The sequence below is a fragment of the Diadema antillarum genome, unplaced genomic scaffold (genome assembly GCF_040938485.1).
Source record: "Diadema antillarum isolate AM-2024a unplaced genomic scaffold, OU_Dant_1.0 seq00001292_RagTag, whole genome shotgun sequence".
Lineage (NCBI taxonomy): Eukaryota > Metazoa > Echinodermata > Echinoidea > Diadematoida > Diadematidae > Diadema > Diadema antillarum.
In genome coordinates, this window is record NW_027272071.1 from 1,139,919 (window position 1) to 1,160,000 (window position 20,082).

The 20,082-nt window shown below is 39.9% G+C and overlaps 1 protein-coding gene across 1 annotated transcript in view; it reads right to left on the bottom strand.

Annotated features, from left to right (window-relative positions):
• Positions 1–4,002: 4,002 nt before the first annotated feature.
• Positions 4,003–20,082, bottom strand: part of LOC139707990 (pre-mRNA-splicing factor 38A-like) — a 39,992-nt gene continuing 23,912 nt past the window's right edge. Inside the window, exons 6-9 of the mRNA XM_071619981.1 lie at positions 19,906–20,015; positions 16,658–16,785; positions 11,079–11,148; positions 4,003–4,147 (exon numbers count right to left, since the gene is read on the bottom strand). Of these exons, the coding sequence (XP_071476082.1) occupies positions 4,123–4,147; positions 11,079–11,148; positions 16,658–16,785; positions 19,906–20,015 (333 nt within the window). The 3' untranslated portion in view covers positions 4,003–4,122. The remainder of the gene's footprint in view (positions 4,148–11,078; positions 11,149–16,657; positions 16,786–19,905; positions 20,016–20,082) is intronic.

Consider the following 20,082-nt stretch of genomic DNA (forward strand, 5'->3'; position numbering starts at 1 on the left):
CGTAAACTCCAGCCCCCACAATTTCCCTCTGCTTCCGGGTCAACCTCCCAAACGTACACCACAAATACACTACACGTGAAAAACCTATGACGCACGACACAACAACATCATCTTTTCTTCCCATGCGCTTGATCTCTGAAACTGAACACATCGAACTCGCTACTGTATTCTATATTCTTCTCCGACGCTAAAAAATGTTTTCGACGAATATCTTCATAAAGGCATAAAGTCATCAGTGCAGTGCTATCTCTGCATACCATGACAGAGAAAAAGAGTACCTGCAAGCGAGTCCGACAGGGTTGGACTAAAGAATAAATAGACGCCTTGTTGTGTGGGCTGAAACTTCCGGTTTTGTGGTTTTAACATCGAGTGGGACCCACTCGTAGTTACGGGGAGCAGAAGCTAAAGCTCGAGGTTTCCTAACCTCGAGGTTAGGGCCTGCCGTCTGAACGTAACTATAGTCTATCATTCTTCCCAAGGACTGACTTGTAACCTTATAGATATTAAGATCAATTAGCTATGGAGTTATCATTCAACCTCAAAGCATAGCCTGACAAGAACAGGTTTGGCCTTCAACATCAACTCAAGGCAAAGCTGTTTCCCCTCATGTCGCTGATAGAGAGTGTGGATTCTGACATCGTGGGAAACAAAACATGCATGCAATCCACAACCAACCATTGCTGTATGCAGCCACAAGATATTCTGTTCATTCATGACAACTTGTTGTTGCTGTTTTGTTTTGTTGTTTTTGGGGTTGTTGTTCCGTTTTTTTGCTCATTACTTTATTTTCATGGCTTGGCAATGCTGAGCAAAATCTGATAGTTTTGATCACTTGCTGCATAATATTCAAGATTTCTCAGAAGGAAAAATTCAATAATCTCATATCTCATTGCAGCATATGATGAAAAATTTTGATGAATGCGGAAATAGGGTTAATTTTTTTTTAAAATTCAGCATCAATGAGATGAAGGATTCTTGACTTTCACAAGAGCTCGTGTCATTCAACAACAACAGCAACAGCAACAGCAACAATAACAACAAATGATGAATTTTAGTAGCGAGTGGCCTGGTGACCAAGTTCTGTGGCTTTGGTCTCTTTTAACATGTACAGTGGGTCGCTCCTGCATGTAACATCACATCATGTTCCCTATCTCAGCTTGAAGCCATCAATCCAATCCATTACAGCTCCAGATGGAATCATTAAACTCTCATTCCCAAATCTGCTCTGTCATACTCTTCAAAGCATTGATCGACTACCGGGTAACTATAAAAATGTTTGGCTTCACTCAATGTGATCGATTGTCACTTCATAGTTTCAGTTCCACCTACTCATTACCAAGCGTTTATCGTGTAACACTGTCATTCAATCATATTAAGAGGACTTTTCTTATCATGCTTTTATGATTTCAAACTCACCATTTGCCCAATGCGGTACAGTGCACTTCTATTATAATGAACACGGTTGTAATGAAAGTCTTGTTTCGATAAAGTATCAATTCAGGTGCCAAAATGAATCCTCTATATTTCCATTCTATGAACTTTTTTGTTCAACTATAGCAAAATTTCTATACAACAAAAGAGATTTGCCAGTCCCGATGGCATCTATATAATGGGACTCGCCTGTTCAACCAGATATTGTAAATTAGAGCAAATGATAGTCATTTCAAAATGTCCACTGTTAATGTGCAAACTCATTCATCTCCTTGCTCTGCAATCTGCAGATCACTTTCTTAACCCTCTGATATAAATAAAGTAGTGAGCAGTCTTTAGATTTGGCCAATGACATCTGATGACTTTAGAAGGAAAAGGGTTAAGCAAAGAGACCCACCAACTTACCATTTACAATCCTAATACTACACACCCCGTCCCAAACATTACATACAATTTCGAATAAACTTCAATGTATTACAGGAGCCTTCTCTGTTTTCACATAGCACTTTCAAGGGATGATACGGTTTTGGTTGAGATGGGGTTTGAGGTTTCCAATGTTTTTTTGATTATGAGTTTTTGAGATAATGACAAATCTCTTTTGAAATATGAAAAAACATATAATTCTAAGAGGAATTACAAGTTTATTTGATTAAAATTGGTTCTGAAATGGCTGAGATATCCAAAACAAAGAGATCCTAATAAAAGGTGGGAGCCGCCTTTTATTAAGACCGCTTTGTTTTACTTTGTTTTTTGATATCTCAGCCATTTCAAAAGTGATTCTCATCGAATAAACTTTGAATTCCTCTTAAATTGTATGCATTTTAACATATCATAAAGTGGTTTCTAAGTATTTCGCAAAAAGTTACAAGCTGAATTCTCACCTCAACCAATACTATACCATCCCTTTCAAGCCTTGAGTGAATTAGAATCACTGTGGCTTGACATTGAAGCTGTATCCGTATAGTAAACTTATCATGCAGCCTCGGCGTGATCATTATGTAATATTACATGAGCACAGGCGATTTCTAGGGAAAAGCAACAGCAGCCTCCTTTAATAAAACACCTGGACAGTCTCAGAAGAGACTAACCGCAAGTTGCTCATTTCCCCGATAAACTGTGAAAGCTGCTTTAACAATTCATTGCGTGATGGCTATGGCACACACACTCCCTCCCAACAGGCCATTTTTTTCTTTTTTAGTGTCAAAGGCACTCAAAAGAAAAACAGGAGGAAATCCAGGAATTACCTTGCATTATACTGTGTCGGAAACCAGGATGTGGCTTGAAATGTAATCCAGAGCTGCTGTTTAAGTTCTTAATCATGTATATTTTCACCAGCAAAAATGGTATGCGCAAACCCATTTTGAAAAGAAGAAGGAAAAAAAAAAAGGTCAATGAGCCAACCAAATCAGATTTATAATTTAGAGAAAAACTTGGTGACATATCTTATGTACAGGCAATTTACCACGAATTAGTCAATGTCATATGTCCGACTTTGTTGTAAACTTTTGCTCATCTCATTAGACACATGAAGTTGTCTATGAAGTTATCATGTTTCAGAACTACATTTCAATTCTGCAGCTTGGTGCTCATTCTTATCATTACAACATTTAATTCTCTTCTCTTTTCTTTTCTTTTTTAGCACTCTCATAATAAAGAAAGAATAAAAACATTCACTTTCATTTCAGCCCACTCTTTGATCACTTACAGCTGGTTGATTCTGTTTCAGAGTGTACACAGCTTCTGAATTGCCTTTAAAATTTAGAAGTGGTTTTCTCAAGTTGCCAATGCATTTCTGGAGCTTGAAGTTCCTCATTCTGTCTTCAAATTGGCAAATTCTTGCAAAATTCCCTTACTGATTTTGTTCAGATCCCCAAAACTTCAAGTAATTCCATACTTTTATTATCATTCTCCAATAAAAGAATATGCTGTGAACTTCAGAGGTGCCATATTAATGACAAGACGGTAATTTCTGCAAAAACACACCCCAGTACTTACAGGGTTAGGGGAGTTCAGTAAAGATGCAAAGGGTGTTGAAGGCCTGCAACCTGGATGCTAAGCCCCATGAAGGCATAAGGAAATATTATTTAAATCAACCATTTTGTGTAGGAGAAGAGCTTCCATCTCTACAAAACAGCTGACCTGTTAGTAGAAAAACTAAGATTGAACTACCACAACCCTGGGTTCATATAACCCATTTCAACATGAAAATTCCTAGAAGAATAAAAAAGTAAAGAAAGAAATTTATCTACAAAGCGACTTTTTGTAAACACAGAAGGGCCAGGAAATTAATTTGTAAGAGCCCCAATTCAAACATTTGCCTGAGAACTTGAATTCCCGCCAGCGACCTTCTTCTCTGCTTCTGTAGTACATGGCCTTGGATAAGATGCTACGGTTTGCTACACGAAGAGATACAGAGCCAAGGTTGCTTGTAAAGATTGTCCAGCCTTGCTCAAGATGCATCGTTAAACACAGACACACACCAAAAAAAAAAAAAGGGAAAAAAGAAGAAGAGGAAATTGTAGGAACATTCCTGCGAAGGCTACCATGATAGTCATGATACGCCTGCCCCAATCGACTGTCTTCCTTCCTTCCTGCCTGGCCCTCTCTCCCTCCTTGCAGCAAAAGTCCGAGGTCTGACGAAACGATCGACCCCTGACCCACTCCTGGAGAGCTTCTACCAGTCCCTTCCGATCACTTCCTGTGAGATCTCCGGTGTCTGCATGGAAGGAGGAAGAAGAACAGGACAAACTTTGAAACTGAACAAAAAAAGAATCAAATACAACAGGATGCAGCAAACCCATCATGCGACAAGCCTATCCCTAACCTACGATGTATGCACACAATGTTAACTGTTGCTAAGAAAATAGCAACAGAGTTTGTGCATCCAGGCAACAAGAAAATAGCGACGGACTGAGTTTGTGTGTTCAGCGTGGATTTAAACACCCCTAATGCAAGCACTAAGATGAAAATATCCAGATTAAAAAAAGGACAACAATGGATCTATGCAAGCCATTAAGATGGTCATTGGTCAGGATAGATATCAATGTCAAATGGTATACTGCATAAAACATCAATAATCAATGCAAACAACAAATAATAAAAGAATGCATCAATACAGTACAGAACAAGGAAAAGTAGAAATTACGCGGTGCGTAATATATGTCCCCGCCGGAAGTAGCATTTTGTAGCAAAATGTACAATACAGGTCAAAAATCAAGGTCAAAGGTCAAAGAAGTCAAAGGTCAAAATTCTGTGTAGAAGTTTTGAAGCCCTCACCTAGTGCCATCACATAAAGCAAATGGAATCGAAATCGGGTTAGAAATGGCGAAGGAGTAGCATTTTGTAGCAAAATGTACAATACAGGTCAAAAATCAAGGTCAAAGGTCAAAGAAGTCAAAGATCAAAATTCTGTGTACAAGTTTTGAAGCCCTCACCTAGTGCCATCACATAAAGCAAACGGAATCGAAATCGGGTTAGAAATGGCGAAGGAGTAGCATTTTGTAGCCATGCAATGTACAATATAGGTCAAAAATCAAGGTCAAAGGTCAAAGGTCAAAAACTGTGAAGAAGTTTTGAAGCCCTCACCTAGTGCCATCACATAAAGCAAAGGGAATCGAAATCGGGTTAGAAATGGCGAAGGAGTAGCATTTTGTAGCAAAATGTACAATACAGGTCAAAAATCAAGGTCAAAGGTCAAAGAAGTCAAAGATCAAAATTCTGTGTACAAGTTTTGAAGCCCTCACCTAGTGCCATCACATAAAGCAAACGGAATCGAAATCGGGTTAGAAATGGCGAAGGAGTAGCATTTTGTAGCCATGCAATGTACAATATAGGTCAAAAATCAAGGTCAAAGGTCAAAGGTCAAAAACTGTGAAGAAGTTTTGAAGCCCTCACCTAGTGCCATCACATAAAGCAAACAGAATCGAAATCGGGTTAGAAATGGCGAAGGAGTAGCATTTTGTAGCAAAATGTACAATATAGGTCAAAAATCAAGGTCAAAGGTCAAAGAAGTCAACGGTCAAAATTCTGCGTACAAGTATTGAAGCCCTCAACTAGTGCCATCACATAAAGCAAACGGAATCGAAATCGGGTTAGAAATGGCGAAGGAGTAGCATTTTGTAGCAAAATGTACAATATAGGTCAAAGGTCAAGGTCAAAGGTCACAACTGAAATTCTGTGTAGAAGCTTCAAAGCTCCCATGTAGTGCTCTCATACAAAGCAAACAGAATCAAAATCGGCTCATAAATGACAGAGAAGTAGCAAATTGAACATTTTGATCATACACGCGGACGCACACACGAACACACGGACACACGGACGGACACACGGACACAAACACGTACGGAGCCCGTTTCATAGTCCCCTGCTCGAACTCGTTCGGCGGGGACAATAAGCCCCTCCCTAAAAAATAAAAACAAACAAACAAACAAACAAACAAAAACAGAACATATCCCATATCCCATCTACAATTTGTTGTTCTCTTTTTTATTTTTATTTATTTATTTATTTTTTTACCCATTGAGGATGGGCTGATTTTGGTACAACACGCATTTCCCACAGATGCTTGCCTGAGAATATACTTGGAACTCGTTCTATACGGGTTGATATCATGATAACCAACAGAAATCATACCACAAAACAATGGCCTCAACATCAATGACATCTGGTCACTAAATCAACAGACACAGCGGAACCAGGAGCAGCAGAAAATACCACACACCTGCCTAAACACACACACACCTTACTTCCATTCTTATCCCATTCATAGAGCACACATGGTATGGCACAACCTCACGCATAGCATCGTATACTGTGTACACATGCTGTGTTTGAATCAAATTTGGCTGTGAGCGTGCACTGCATCCACAAATATTTGGCATCTACATTGTATAGAGGATTTAAAGAGTACATGTATAGCTGTAATAGATATCTAATTGTGTAGAATACAGAGCTCTTTCCATGATCTGAATACAATGCACCAGTTTTCCTAGTTAGAATGATGACTGAAATTTAGAGTGTAATGGCCCTCAGAAGCCTGCTCCCAGGCCACAATGGTGAACAGTATCTTTTCAATAATGACACTCCCTACCCCTAAGGATGATTTTTGCCCAATCTGATCAGAACACACTATGAAGAAACTCATAAAAGGGCATTAGATTCAGCAAAAGGAGGATTGGACTTTGCTATGACTTATTACCCCCTTCAATGTAGTTGATTGTGGTCTCTATTATGCGAAAAGAAGAACACCTGACTGGGCTACTACATGTACTTCAATCAAAACTCTTTATCACTAAGGGTACAAAAATGCAATATGACTCGGTTGAACCACTCTGTGGATCATACTGGAAAGATCTTTGAAATCTAAAGATTATGGGCCCTTTGGGCCCTTGTCCCTTGGTCCTCATAGAGGACACGGTCTGAACCATCTTCCTCAAACCTTGTGTGCCCTACTAATAGCAGTAATTCCCCCTAAGTTATGGTAAAATTGAACAATGGATCTTATACAGACATAATGAAAATACACACAAAAAAAAAAGACTACAGAAAATGCACAATGTCAGATGGACAAAGAGTAAATGCAGAAGCATGCCTGATCCATTGACTCAAGTGAGATAAAAATTAACCCTAAAAGGGCCGGGGGGGGGGGGGGGGGGGGGGGTTGAATCAATCCCCCCTCGACATTTTTCGCGACTATTCCGCCGCGCGAATTTTTTTGACTGCGCCGTTCGCTGAATTTTAACTTTCAAGTCTCGCACATCTTTTGACACCATTTTTGCGAAAATCGCGCATACCGTTATGACGCTGCACAACCTTTTATACATGCCTGTCAGATCGAAAATGGCTCAAAAACGTGATTTTGTGTATAAAGTCTATAAATGCAAATTGAGTTTTCTCACCTTATTCATAAAGATATGATTATTTTCACTGTCACAGGCTGAAATCAATTATTTTCAGCGTGATTATGCTTGAAATAAGTTCTGTCATAAATTTTGCGAAAAAAGAATGATAAAACAAAAGGTCAAAAAACAAAGAAATACGTAAGAAATTCACAAAACAATAAAATACATTAGAAATTAGTTTTGATACCAGATTTTATTTTTCAAGTACATTGTTAGGAATGCTACAAGGAATAATGTCACCCAAAATTAGGATGCCATTAGCTTTATTTTCTGAATTAGAGCAAAATTTATGATTTCATGCATATTAATTAATATAAAATATAAAAAATGAAAAATTCAATTTTTTTCTTCTATAGTAAGGTAGATTACGCAACAGGTAATGTAAGTGCCAATTGTCAGGGTGATTGCGCGATCGACGGCCGAGATTTCGGGGAAGGGGGGGGGGGTTGAATCAACCCTCCCCTGGCCACAGAACACCCCAAAAAGCTGGGCCTGGTTAGGGTTAAAGCCAGAAGAATGGTAGATGGGGGGGGGGGGGGGGGGGGGGCGGGGTGGTCTGACATGGCATACTACCCCCCCCCCCCACACACACACACATACATATTCTGTGCATGGCACGCCACCCTCCTCTCCCCCTCTCCCTCTAGACCATCATTCACTGCAGTGCTAATCACTGTGAGCAAATCACATGTAACATGCTCCCTTATAGCTCTGTTGAGTCATAAACCACAAACTCTAACCACAGAGGTTACAGTGAGTTACAAGGGAGATCTTCAGGGCCAGCCAATAGGTGTGATGTAGCATGCCTACTATGCACTGCCTTAACCTCTGAATGCAGCATTTTGCCTTGACACTGATCCTTCCAACACATGTGCACTGAACTTTAATCCACACAAACATAACACTCCCTTTATGATGAGCAAGGTCTAGAGTATTAAACAGTGATAGCCCCCCTCCCCATCATATGCCTGACTCGGTCGAAGGCTTGCCAACTTCGCTAAAAAGCACAACTGCGCACAAACCGACTGATAAATTGCAATATTCCACAGTGCATTACAAGCATCATAGCCATAGCTTTGTCATAAAATTTACACAATAGCAAAAGTTGTAATTTTTTTTCCTACAAATTTGCTCTACTGCATTTCTACATGTAGCATAAACACTTAAACACTCCAATATAAACACTAAAAAGTTATTTTCAAAAGATAATGGCTGTGAAAAACAATGCTTGAGGAAAGTGTTCGTGCGTTGCGGTTTCAGAATAATGTGGCACACAGGGGGCTTAAACTTCTGCACACAAAGAGTTAACCCATTCCTTACGGGAACCTTGTAACCAGGCTCCCGTGGCATCAACCCATATATGGGAACCTGGTATACCAGATTCCCAAAATGTAGACAAGAGTGTCAACATTCATGGCCTAAATTTAAGTTTATATGTGTTATGCTGGCCAGAAAAATTACTTCCATCAGTATCTGTTCTTTTGTGTATCAAAACTGTGTGAGTTCTTGGTCTACATGTAATTCACTTTTCAAATGTAGTAGTATGCTTGTTTTGCTATAAGACTTGTATGAAGACATACACTGTACATAGCCATCACGGCTGAGCTCATAGATTTTGACTTTCGCTGTCCCCATTTGGGTGCCCTTACAGTGTATAACAAAAGAATTTGTGAGCCCATCAGCGCACACTCTATTCATACTGTATGTCACGTCCCAACGATATTTTGCATTGTTCGATGGCACATGCAATTGACCGTGAAAAGAGGACACATGCAACGCTCGACTGCTTGCACAGGCTGATTACCACCCTGTACATTCTCTGTCGACGGGCCAAAAGAATCCTGTTTGAGGGCATTGAAGGCTCTCACAGAATTGCGGGAGGAACAAGTTCAAAGGGTGAGACTGCCCTGCCTGTCTTCGTTATGTGGGTATTTTTCTTAATCTCTCTCTCTACATAGAATTACATGGAGATCTTACTTTAGAGTGACTCAGCAATATTTGGTTTACAATGAGAATCATACCTGATTTGCATACTTGACCTCAACAAGTATTCTCTACTCAGAATCTGCCTCTTTGGATCATGCAGACATCTCTCTCAGCTTTCCACAAAACTCAGTGTGTCTTACAGAAATAATGGCTGTCATTGGACTAATCATTGGCACTCTTTGAATAAGTTCACCTGATTAAAATTTCTTTGGCTGGGTAATATAAGAATTAGCGGATTCCTCTGGATAATCACACAATATGCTATCTAGGTTGTTAGAGGGATAGTGGTTCCTCCTACAAATGATATGTACAAAATGTTGAGGTTCTTCACCACTTCTTACACTCTAGTTAGCCATATGATTGAGGTGGGGTTATATCAAGCTAATGAATGTGTTACATCTCTACTAATATCATGGACTTAAATCTGTGCATTATTTGTTTTATAAATGGATCTATGCAGATCCATGCAGCTAGGAAATCTTTGCATTGCAATACAATGGGGCTGGTCTGTGACAGGTCATGCAGATGACATTGTGTTCTTAGCAGTTTTTTCTAGAACACTTTTTTGTAATATAGTAATTCAGTTCCATTGTTGTTGTTGGTGTGAAGTTTTACATTCTCTTATTTTGTCCAATTCATTGCACACAATCACAGGTCACGGTCTGATTAAGCGCTTACATAGACCTAAGTAGATACTTCAGGGCTGTTTTCCTCAATACACACTTTTCCAAAATGTGTGTTTTCTTTCCATTATTTAGATAGGTTATGAGATTCCATTTAAATTGCATTACACGTACACCACTTTAAAGCTCAAGTCTGCTCTTTCAGAATCTGACCTTACCTAAGAATCCACGTCTGACCACTTTTTGTGGTTTTGTGCTACAAGGTCACATATATAGCTGCACAAAGCAATCGGTAACCTGGCACAGGATACACGCAGCACAAATATGCATTTTTGGTGTTCACTTTTTGCACTCCTGTGCATCAGCAAAATAATAAATAGACCACACGACTCATTTCAGCACTTCTGATTGGCTACATTCTTTATAACCCATTTTATAACTAAGCGTCTTATCCCAATGACATGCTAGCTTGTCAGTTTGCCCAGTTAGAAAGTGATGTGATGTATATCCACACCCACCAAACACTGGCAGCGGCATGGTAGTGGTCAGCAACTATAATTTTTACATGCCAATACTGTATAAGTGGTTTCTTTCGCGGTGGTTTTATTTTTGCGCTTTTCGCGCTTTGAGGTTGAACCGCGAATTTAACATCATGCGAAAATGTTTTGAACACGTGGCTTGTTACAACGCTATCATTGCCGACCGCGAATTTAAACACACGCGAAAAAGTCGGCATCGATGGAAACCGCGAAAGTTTCTGTACGCGAAAGAAACCACTTTTACAGTAGGCCCTGTTTCATAAAGCTGTTTGTAAAGTTATGCATGACTTTATGAATGACTGGAATATGAAGTACCAATATGTGTGCCCATTTGTCTTCCCTTGCGTTTTAACAAAGAACGACTGTACGTCAATATTTCATCTACACTGGGGCAAAAATTACTTTAACTAAAAACATGTTTTAAAATGAAAGATTAATCATTATCATCTGTAAATTTAAACTTTAGCTTTTGAAATTAACAATGATAAGGAACCCACTTGGCTTGCCATATTTAAGCTGTTTGTTGTGTGGTGCATAACTTTACGAACAGCTTTATGAAACAGGGTCCTGGAGTGATAGTTGTTGCAGCTGGGACTCACCTGTCGTCCGGCGAGACAGACCTGTGTCTGTGATGGTGACGGTCATCTCTGTCATGGTGATAGTTGCGTCCTGAGGAGGAGAGAGGAGAAAGGTCGTGTATACTGACCAATACTGGCAAAAATATCTCATTCACTAGTGGTACACAGGTTACAGATGAAGGAAGGAAACCACCTACTTAATCATACACTGGTATCAGCACATATCAAGCACGACAGATTTAAATTCTACTGGGCCAGATGTTTATGCATTTATTACACTGGCATCATCACACAAGAATTCCCCCAAGAAGTTGCAACTGTGTCTAGTCCTATTAACACACAGGTCTGGTTATGAGTCTATGCCGGGACAATCAATACAGGTTCCATGACATTTGCTCCCATGAAATATTTGCACGCTGAAAGCCAAACATCAAACCTACAACAAACATAACCCTAATCCTAATCCCAATCCTCACATCAAACTAAACCTAGAACCCTATCACAACCCTAATCCTATCATACAGATACCCCTTGGAGAAAAGAAGACCGAGGCAATTGTTGCTGGAGCAAATGTCCTGTCTCCATCATTACCATCAGCACACCTATTTGAACACAATGTAAATGACAATTTGGGGTGGAGTTTCTGAGGATGCTAAGACAATTTCCCTCCAAACAACTACTGAATGGCTCCAGCTACCCCCACAACAATTACTCCTATGGCAACTACTCCAATGGACCATTTATCGAGGGATAGGTAATTGTCAATTGTCCTTAGGGATAATTATCCCTAGGGGTAATTGCCCCTGGGGGTAGATGTATGGAGGGGGAGGAGGGTAGTTGTCTTGAAAATGGTCATGAGTTGGTTAAGTATACAGAATCTACCACTAGTCATTACTGGGTCCACTGGTACCTGGTAAATAAGACTCTGTACTTGGGGATACTGTATGAGGTCCTGCATTCAATTCCAGACCAATGAGTATGTTCTTTAACCCTATTCTAACTGGGCTATTTGAGACCAAGTTTTTACTGGGGGGGTCAATTTGACCCCCCCTTCAGATCTCGGCTGCCGATCGCGCGATCTCCGCAAAATTTTGCCTGAACATAGAGCCAGATGTCAACTACAAGATTACATGGTCATACAATAGAAAAATGTTGATTTCATATTTTTTAATAAATAAATTATGCATATTAACGCATGAAATCATATTTTCACCTATAACTCCATCAAAAAGACTGAAGGATTATTAAATTTTTGTGTCAGAGTTGCTCAAGACACATCAAACAATTTTGCCTGAACATAGAGCCGGATGTCAACTACAAGATTACATGGTCATACAATAGAAAAATGTTGATTTCATATTTTTTAATAAATCAATTATGCAAATTAATGCATGAAATCATATTTTCACCTATAACTCCATCAAAAAGACTGAAGGATTATTAAATTTTTGTGTCAGAGTTGCTCAAGACACATCAAACAATTTTCTTGTAAAAAAATAGCGCAATCAAAATCCTTTTCTTTTGTTTTTTATTGTTTTGTTAATTTCTTATGTATTTTGCTGTTTTTTCGATCTTTTGTTTTCTACTCTTTTTTTGCCAAAATTTGTTGGAGGCACTTTTTCAAGCTTATCTACATTAGAATTGATTCATTTCAATGGTTAAAAGTTGAAATAATCTAATTTATATCAATTAAACAAACAAGAGACCCGCGGGTCTAGCGCTCACCTGAGTATCGCAAGTTCACCTTTCACGCAGTCACTAATCTAAATTATTTACAGCTCTACCAAAATTTGACCAGGCATTCTCAAGTACATGTAGAAGATGAAAATGTACAATAAGGGCCCAAATTTTTTAAGATTCCTTAATTTGGGGGGATTGGGACCCCCTGGGGCCCTCTGGGTGGGGCATGGTGCCCATTTTGATAAATTGAGATCCTGACCCCCTAGGGATGCTACCTGCCAAGTTTGACGAAAATCCATTATGAAGTGTTCAGGAAGAAGATGAAAATGTACAATTCAGGCCCCCATTTGGACCTTCCCAACCACCCCCCCCCCCCCCCCCCCCCCCCCCCACCCCTGCCCCCAAAAGGGGAACCCCTGGATCTCCTATGAACAAACTTGAAACTACAGTCATTAATGTACTCACTCATAGTATTATCTTAGCTCTATAACTTCTGATTCTAGAGAAGATTTTTAAAGATTCCTTCATTTTGGGTGTTTGGGCCCCCTAGGGGCCCCCTGGGTGGGGCACGGTGCCCATTTTAACAAATTGAGATCCTCACCCCTTAGGGATGCTACCTGAAAAGTTTGGTGAAAATGGGTAATGGGGTTCTCAAGAAGAAGATAAAAATGTACAATTTAGGCCCCATTAGAACCCCTCCCCACCCCCCTCCCCTGGGTCACAAGGGGGGCACCCCTGATTCTGCCATGAACAAACTTGAAACTACAGTCATCAATGTACTAACTCATTGCATTAACTTAGCTCTATCACTTCTGGTTCTAGAGAAGAAGATTTTTACAGATTCCTTAATTTTGGGGGGTTTGGGCCCCCTAGGGGCCCCCTGGGTGGGGCACAGTGCCCATTTTAACAAATTGAGTTCCTAACCCCCTAGGGATGCTACCTGCCAAGTTTGGTGAAAATGAGTCATGGGGTTCTCAAGAAGACGATGAAAATGTACAATTTAGGCCCCATTAGAACCCCTCCCCACCCCCTCCCCTGGGTCACAAGGGGGGCACCCCTGATTCTGCCATGAACAAACTTGAAACTACAGTCATCAATGTACTAACTCATAGTATTAACTTAGCTCTATCACTTCTGGTTCTAGAGGAGAAGATTTTTACAGATTCCTTAATTTTGGGGGGTTTGGGCCCCCCTGGGGGCCCCCTGGGTTGGGCATGGTGCCCATTTTAACAAATAGAGTTCCTAACCCCCTAGGGATGTTACCTGCCAAGTTTGATGAAAATTAGTCTTGGGGTTTTCGAGAAGAAGATGAAAATGTAAAAGTTTACGCACGACGCACGACGGACGACTGACGACGGACGACGGACTACGCACGACGGACGCCGGACGAAGGGCGATCGCAATAGCTCACTTGAGCCTTTGGCTCAGGTGAGCTAAAAAACACAGTTTGCATTGGATTTGCACATGAAATCATGAATTTAAGCGGTTTTCGGGTTGACATGCATATGCAAAACATTGCATAACTTCAGAACGGTGTACCCGGACGTCGCAAATTTGGTCTCAAAATATGCGGGAGACTTCAATGAAAAAAGTCATGAAACGACGCGGCAAAATCTTTGCGCGTTGCGGAATCGTGGCGCAAAACGTTGAGGGGGGGTCAATTTGACACCCCCCCCTTTTTTTGCCAAAATTTGTTGGAGGCACTTTTTCAAGCTTATCTACATTAGAATTGATTTATTTCAATGGTTAAAAGTTGAAATAATCTAATTTATATCAATTAAACAAAAAAACACAGTTTGCATTGGATTTGCACATGAAATCATGAATTTAAGCGGTTTTCGGGTTGACATGCATATGCAAAACATTGCATAACTTCAGAACGGTGTACCCGGACGTCGCAAATTTGGTCTCAAAATATGCGGGAGACTTCAATGAAAAAAGTCATGAAACGATGCGGCAAAATCTTTGCGCGTTGCGGAATCGTGGCGCAAAACGTTGAGGGGGGGGTCAATTTGCCTTCGGTAAAGCTTTACTTCGCCTGTGCTATCATCTTCCGAGATTGTAAAGCTTGATGCGCCAAAAACTGTCTTGTACACACACAATCATTAATCATTATCTTCAGTGCACCAGCTAGCACTGCATGTGTGTGTGCACGCACACTGATACATGCAGAAAATGCGGTGGGACGGCCATATGTATACATGACATCATCATGACGTTTAGCAGGTGTGAGGCAATCTGATGCTGTGATTGGCCTTCTACTTAGGGAATTCCCCGTCTTCACACACACGCAGTCATAATGTACATACAGAATGTGTCACATACACAGCATTGTGCAGACCATATTCAAGCTTTCCACACAACACACACCCATACAATATAACCACATACCAATCCACAGACGATCTTGATACAATCGCAAGCTATATAAATTTACAAATTCAAACATCTACAATTAATAAGAAACACATTCTTGATATTGGATTTCCTTGGCGAAAAACATCTTCTTACCCATAAAGGTGAGTAATTCCCTCACACGCAATATCAAGTTATCAGTATTGATTGAAATATGATGGGTAGTCCCACATGTGCAAATTAATGTCTTTATTTTATGCTTTCTTTTATGCCTACTGATATAACGAGATATCGGCTATAACGAGGAAAATGACTCGGTCCCGACCATCTCGTTATATCGAGTTTCCACTGTAGGAGTAAGAAAAAGGGCTTACACTACAGTCATGTGATTTCTGGGTGTGGACTGGCTAATATGATTTCCTTTTCCTTACCCAGATGCCGCTATCAACCAAAATGTAAAAATGGGCACCTTGCCATGCTTATTAATAATACAAGCTGGGCCCAAGACTTTTGCACAAGAGGCAACTCTGACATTTATACCATAAATCTATTTCATAAACTCAATTGTACAGAAAATGCTGATAATAATATTCACGTTACATGTTTGTAAAGTCAAAGCAACTAGAATAATCAATACTTTTCTGATGCTGCAATTATTCACATGATATCTGCATTGCAACCAAACTTGGAATTTGTGATCTTTCGACCACTCAACACAGTGAGGTCAAAAAGTCACCTCTCTCCTGCACGTACAAGCATAACATCATCGCAGGGGCAGTTACACGTGTACCATGATGATTATCCATCTTTTCTGGGCCCCTTTTTTCCCCAGTGCTCACAAAATTAGTGCGAACTATATTCTGCCTTTGGGAAAGCGATTTTTATAGAACCGTCCGCACTATTATTCTTATGCTGATGATTGAGGGATGCATTTCTGAAAGGGGTATTAGATTTTATACAACACGTAATTAGAATGTAGCTATTCGACTGCCCATCATGTGACATTTAGTTAAAGTTCCATCGCATGCTGTGGCTGTCAGCCGTGCAATTTTGTTTGAGCAAAAGTGGATAGGCATTGCTGACGTCACCCATTTTCATTGACTCCCATGTAAAAGTCATGATTGACTCGAAGTTTTTGTTCCAACGCATGGCTCTGATGTCACAATAAACAAACATTTGCCGCGCGCACTAAACAATTACAAGCACATACTTTTGTCACTCATTTTTGTAAACAAACATCGGCTTCACGTACGTACCTACACAGTGACTGTGACTGTGCGGCTACTCATTCGTCTTTCACGGAAAATGATTGCCATTTCTGTGCTAAATTCAAGAATCTGTGTGGACCACCTCTGTTGATGTTCGAGGTGTTGCATAAAATAAATAGTGTATGGCCTTTACCCGTGCAATGGAACAAGATTTCGCACTCGGTGAAAGACGAGGCACACTATTCGCCTCGTTGAATAGAGCACCTCTATCTTTCACCTCGTGCGAAATCTTTTACCATCACACTTGTGACCATTCACTATTTGTATAATGTAACATGAAAGATCTTGGAGGCCTACCTGGTGAGCGGTGTCTGCGATCCCTCTCCCTGGACCTGCTCCTGGCTCTGTCCCTCCTGGGGCTCCGGCTCCTCCTCCTCTCTCTCCTTGGTGATGGACTCCGCCTCCTTGGGGACGGGCTTCTTCTCCTGCAGGGAGGAGCGGAGGTACAACCATCAAAACTCAGCCATGTAATAGGAGGTAGGTTTCTAATTGATGTTCATTTTACAATTGACATGCATTAAACTTTAATGAAATAGAACTTTATTTTTTTGGTGGGGGGGGGGGGGGGTTACATAAACAGAAAAAAAAATTCTGATATTACTGTGGCTAGGGTAATCATCACTTTTAACACAAACCTTCGCACTATTGATTGTCTTTGCATTTTGTATGACATTATTTCTCTGTGCTTATCCGCTGTCACTACCAGTCTTATGGATTAGATCAAGTTTTGTTTTGTTTTGTTTTTGTTTTTGAAAGAAAAGTCACATTTGTAGGTTTTTGATCGCATAGAGCCTGCCAAAGCAAGACTTCTCCACGACAAATTTAGCCTACTATGTCATGGGGAGTTTCCGGAGAGTCTGCCACCTCATCAGTCCCTACAGGACAGGATGCTCCTAAGTGGCTTTGGAAATGAAATATAGAACCAAAGATTTGCCATGTCAAGTTATGGACCAAGGCAAACTAATCCAAACAAGATGAAATAGCCATATTTTTATTTCAATCTATTAAAAAAAAAAAAAATATCACCTTTTTTTTTTAACACTGTGTTGACTTTCAGGCATGTATTACACAGTTATTTTAATAGAGACTATTTGCCACAGACAGCAAGAGGGCGCACTTCCTCTTGAGAGATAACATTGCTAACTAATGCACATCTCATACAGCTGATTATGACGTGAAACTTCAAGGCATTATTATTTTCCATTTGAAGATGGAACAAAAACTCAGCTTTAGCACTTCAATTCTAGTTCTAAAATGTGAGTTATGGAGAGAAACAACCAATGTACAAATGTGAACACAAAATGTGAACTTAACTCTTAATGTGCCAGGCCAAAAACCCCTAACGTGCCAGAGGTTATTACCTAACGCCAGAACGTTTCGAAACTGGACTGACAATGAAATTTAAAACCGCCATATCTCTGAAACTATTGACTGTTTTGAATTGAGTTCTACACAACATATATCAAGAAATGTTTGCTCTTAAGTGTCATGCAGTCACTTTGCCACAATATCTATCTGAATCTGAAATATTGCAGAAATATTTGACACATCAAAAAAATTATTAGAAATTTTTGTGTAGTATGGAAAAAAAGAGTCAGTCGTGTTTTTTCTTCAATGGAACGCTCCCTTGACTCTGTGACAAAGTTTTAGAGCAATATTTCCTCTTTCAAATGATAACAAAATTGTCTACTAGAATTGTATGATTCCAAAGATACTAGCAGTTTATTTTGTCTTAGCAATTTCTCTTTCTGCCTCAGTAATTCATTACCAAATCTGAGTCCTTTAGTCCCAGATCCTGTATTTGAAAATAAAGTAATTGTCCCGGGCCCTGGAATAGTGTCTTTTGTCCACCTGAGAAGGAAGAACCTGCTAATCCTCCTTTTGTCTAAGCAGACCGCGGGCAGGCGTACTCTATTGAAATCGGCAGGCCTTTGTCCGCGCGCAATTCCTATGCTGGACTGGGGACGATTAGTGACGTTCACCAAAACAAAAGGATGAAAGACTTGACCGATGAACGAAAGCTGACCCTCTTTGAGGGACAAAATCAAAGCAGCTTCCCGCAGGACAGCGTCTAAGCGGAACAATGCGAGTGGAACCGCATAGACAATACACGCAGAGTCAATAGCATACACACGCGTGGTTTACCTATGAGACTTTTGATCCATACACATCTCACAGAGGGTGCGCCCGCTGCGGATTTTCCCAATGTGAAAAAAATACATCTAGCTGAAAAATCGTGTATTTACTCAAAATATTCCAACGTAAGGATGCTCATATTTTTAGTGGAAACGATGGATATGCTAATTAGCTACCAGTACATATCATTGGCAGTTGCTTGGTGTAACACATTACGGTACCGCAAGAACTTAAATGATCAATGCTTTTCTCGCTGTTCTAAGTCGCCGATCAGCGACCATGGCACGTCAGGACTAAGGTCGCCATTCGGCGACCATGGCACGTTAAGAGTTAAAGGACAAGTTCACCTTCATAAACATAAGGATTGAGAAAATGCAACAATATTAGTAGAACACATCAGTGAAAGTTTGAGGAAAATTGGACAATCGATGCAAAAGTTATGAATTTTTTAAATTTTTGTGTTGGAACCGCTGGATTAGGAGACTACTACAGCTTGTGAGTCATATGCGTACAACAGTATAAAGAAAATGTAAAAGAAAATTCAACATATTTTCACTTTTTTCGCATAATAAAAGAGCACTTGACTTGCCTCTTTCTAAAGGCAGGGGGAATAATATCACCCATAAGATTTGTCGGTAACGAGTCACGGGAATGTGTACTTTTTTCAAAAGATGGAATTTTGTGAAATTCTCTTTATATTTTCCTTATATTGTTGTACGCATGTGACATCTAAGTTATTCATACACTGCAGTAGTCTTCTCATCCAGCGGGTACTGCACAAAAACTTCAAAAATTCATAACTTTTGAACGGATTGTCTGATTTTCCTCAAACTTTCAATGATGTGTTCTACTAATATTGCTACATTCTCTCAATCCTTATGTTTATGAAGGTGAACTTGTCCTTTAAGTTATAATAAAATTCTTTCTAGAATAAACCGTCTACAGTTCTGATTTATTGAAAAAAATAGTGATATCTCCTTATATTTTAGGCTGTACTGCAACATCTTTACATGGTACGATGTTTTGTGATACAAATGACCTACACTATGCCTCAAATGTGATAACTCGAACATCTTTTTAAATCATTACTCCCAATGGTAAACAACACGTTTAAAGACTGTTCACAGATTCCATCATAGCTTGTGTGAGTCATACAACTTTCCTCTAACTTTCAACATTGAACACAAATTTTATGGGATGAACATGACAAGATTGGATTAATTAGCATGAAAACCTGGATCAAATGGATTCTGGAAAGACTGTTTATAATTGAACTATGAAAGATGTTGATAAAAACTTCACAAAATGCAAATATGCTTCATATGATCCCCAAACAAAACATAGAAAGAAAGGAAGATTTAATGCAGGTGATTTTTTGGGTCGCAGAAACCACTGACTGCAGTCCATACCTTCTGGGTGATCTGCTTCTACTCCTCCGATAGCGAGGAGAGGGACTCCTGCGTGGTCTTTCATAGTCGTGATATGAGCCTCTGTGTCGCTCTGGGGATCTCTGAATATCCTAAAATGTGGAAAATGATGAAGTGGTAACAGTGAGAGGTGCAACTGAGGAGCCAACAGATTTTATG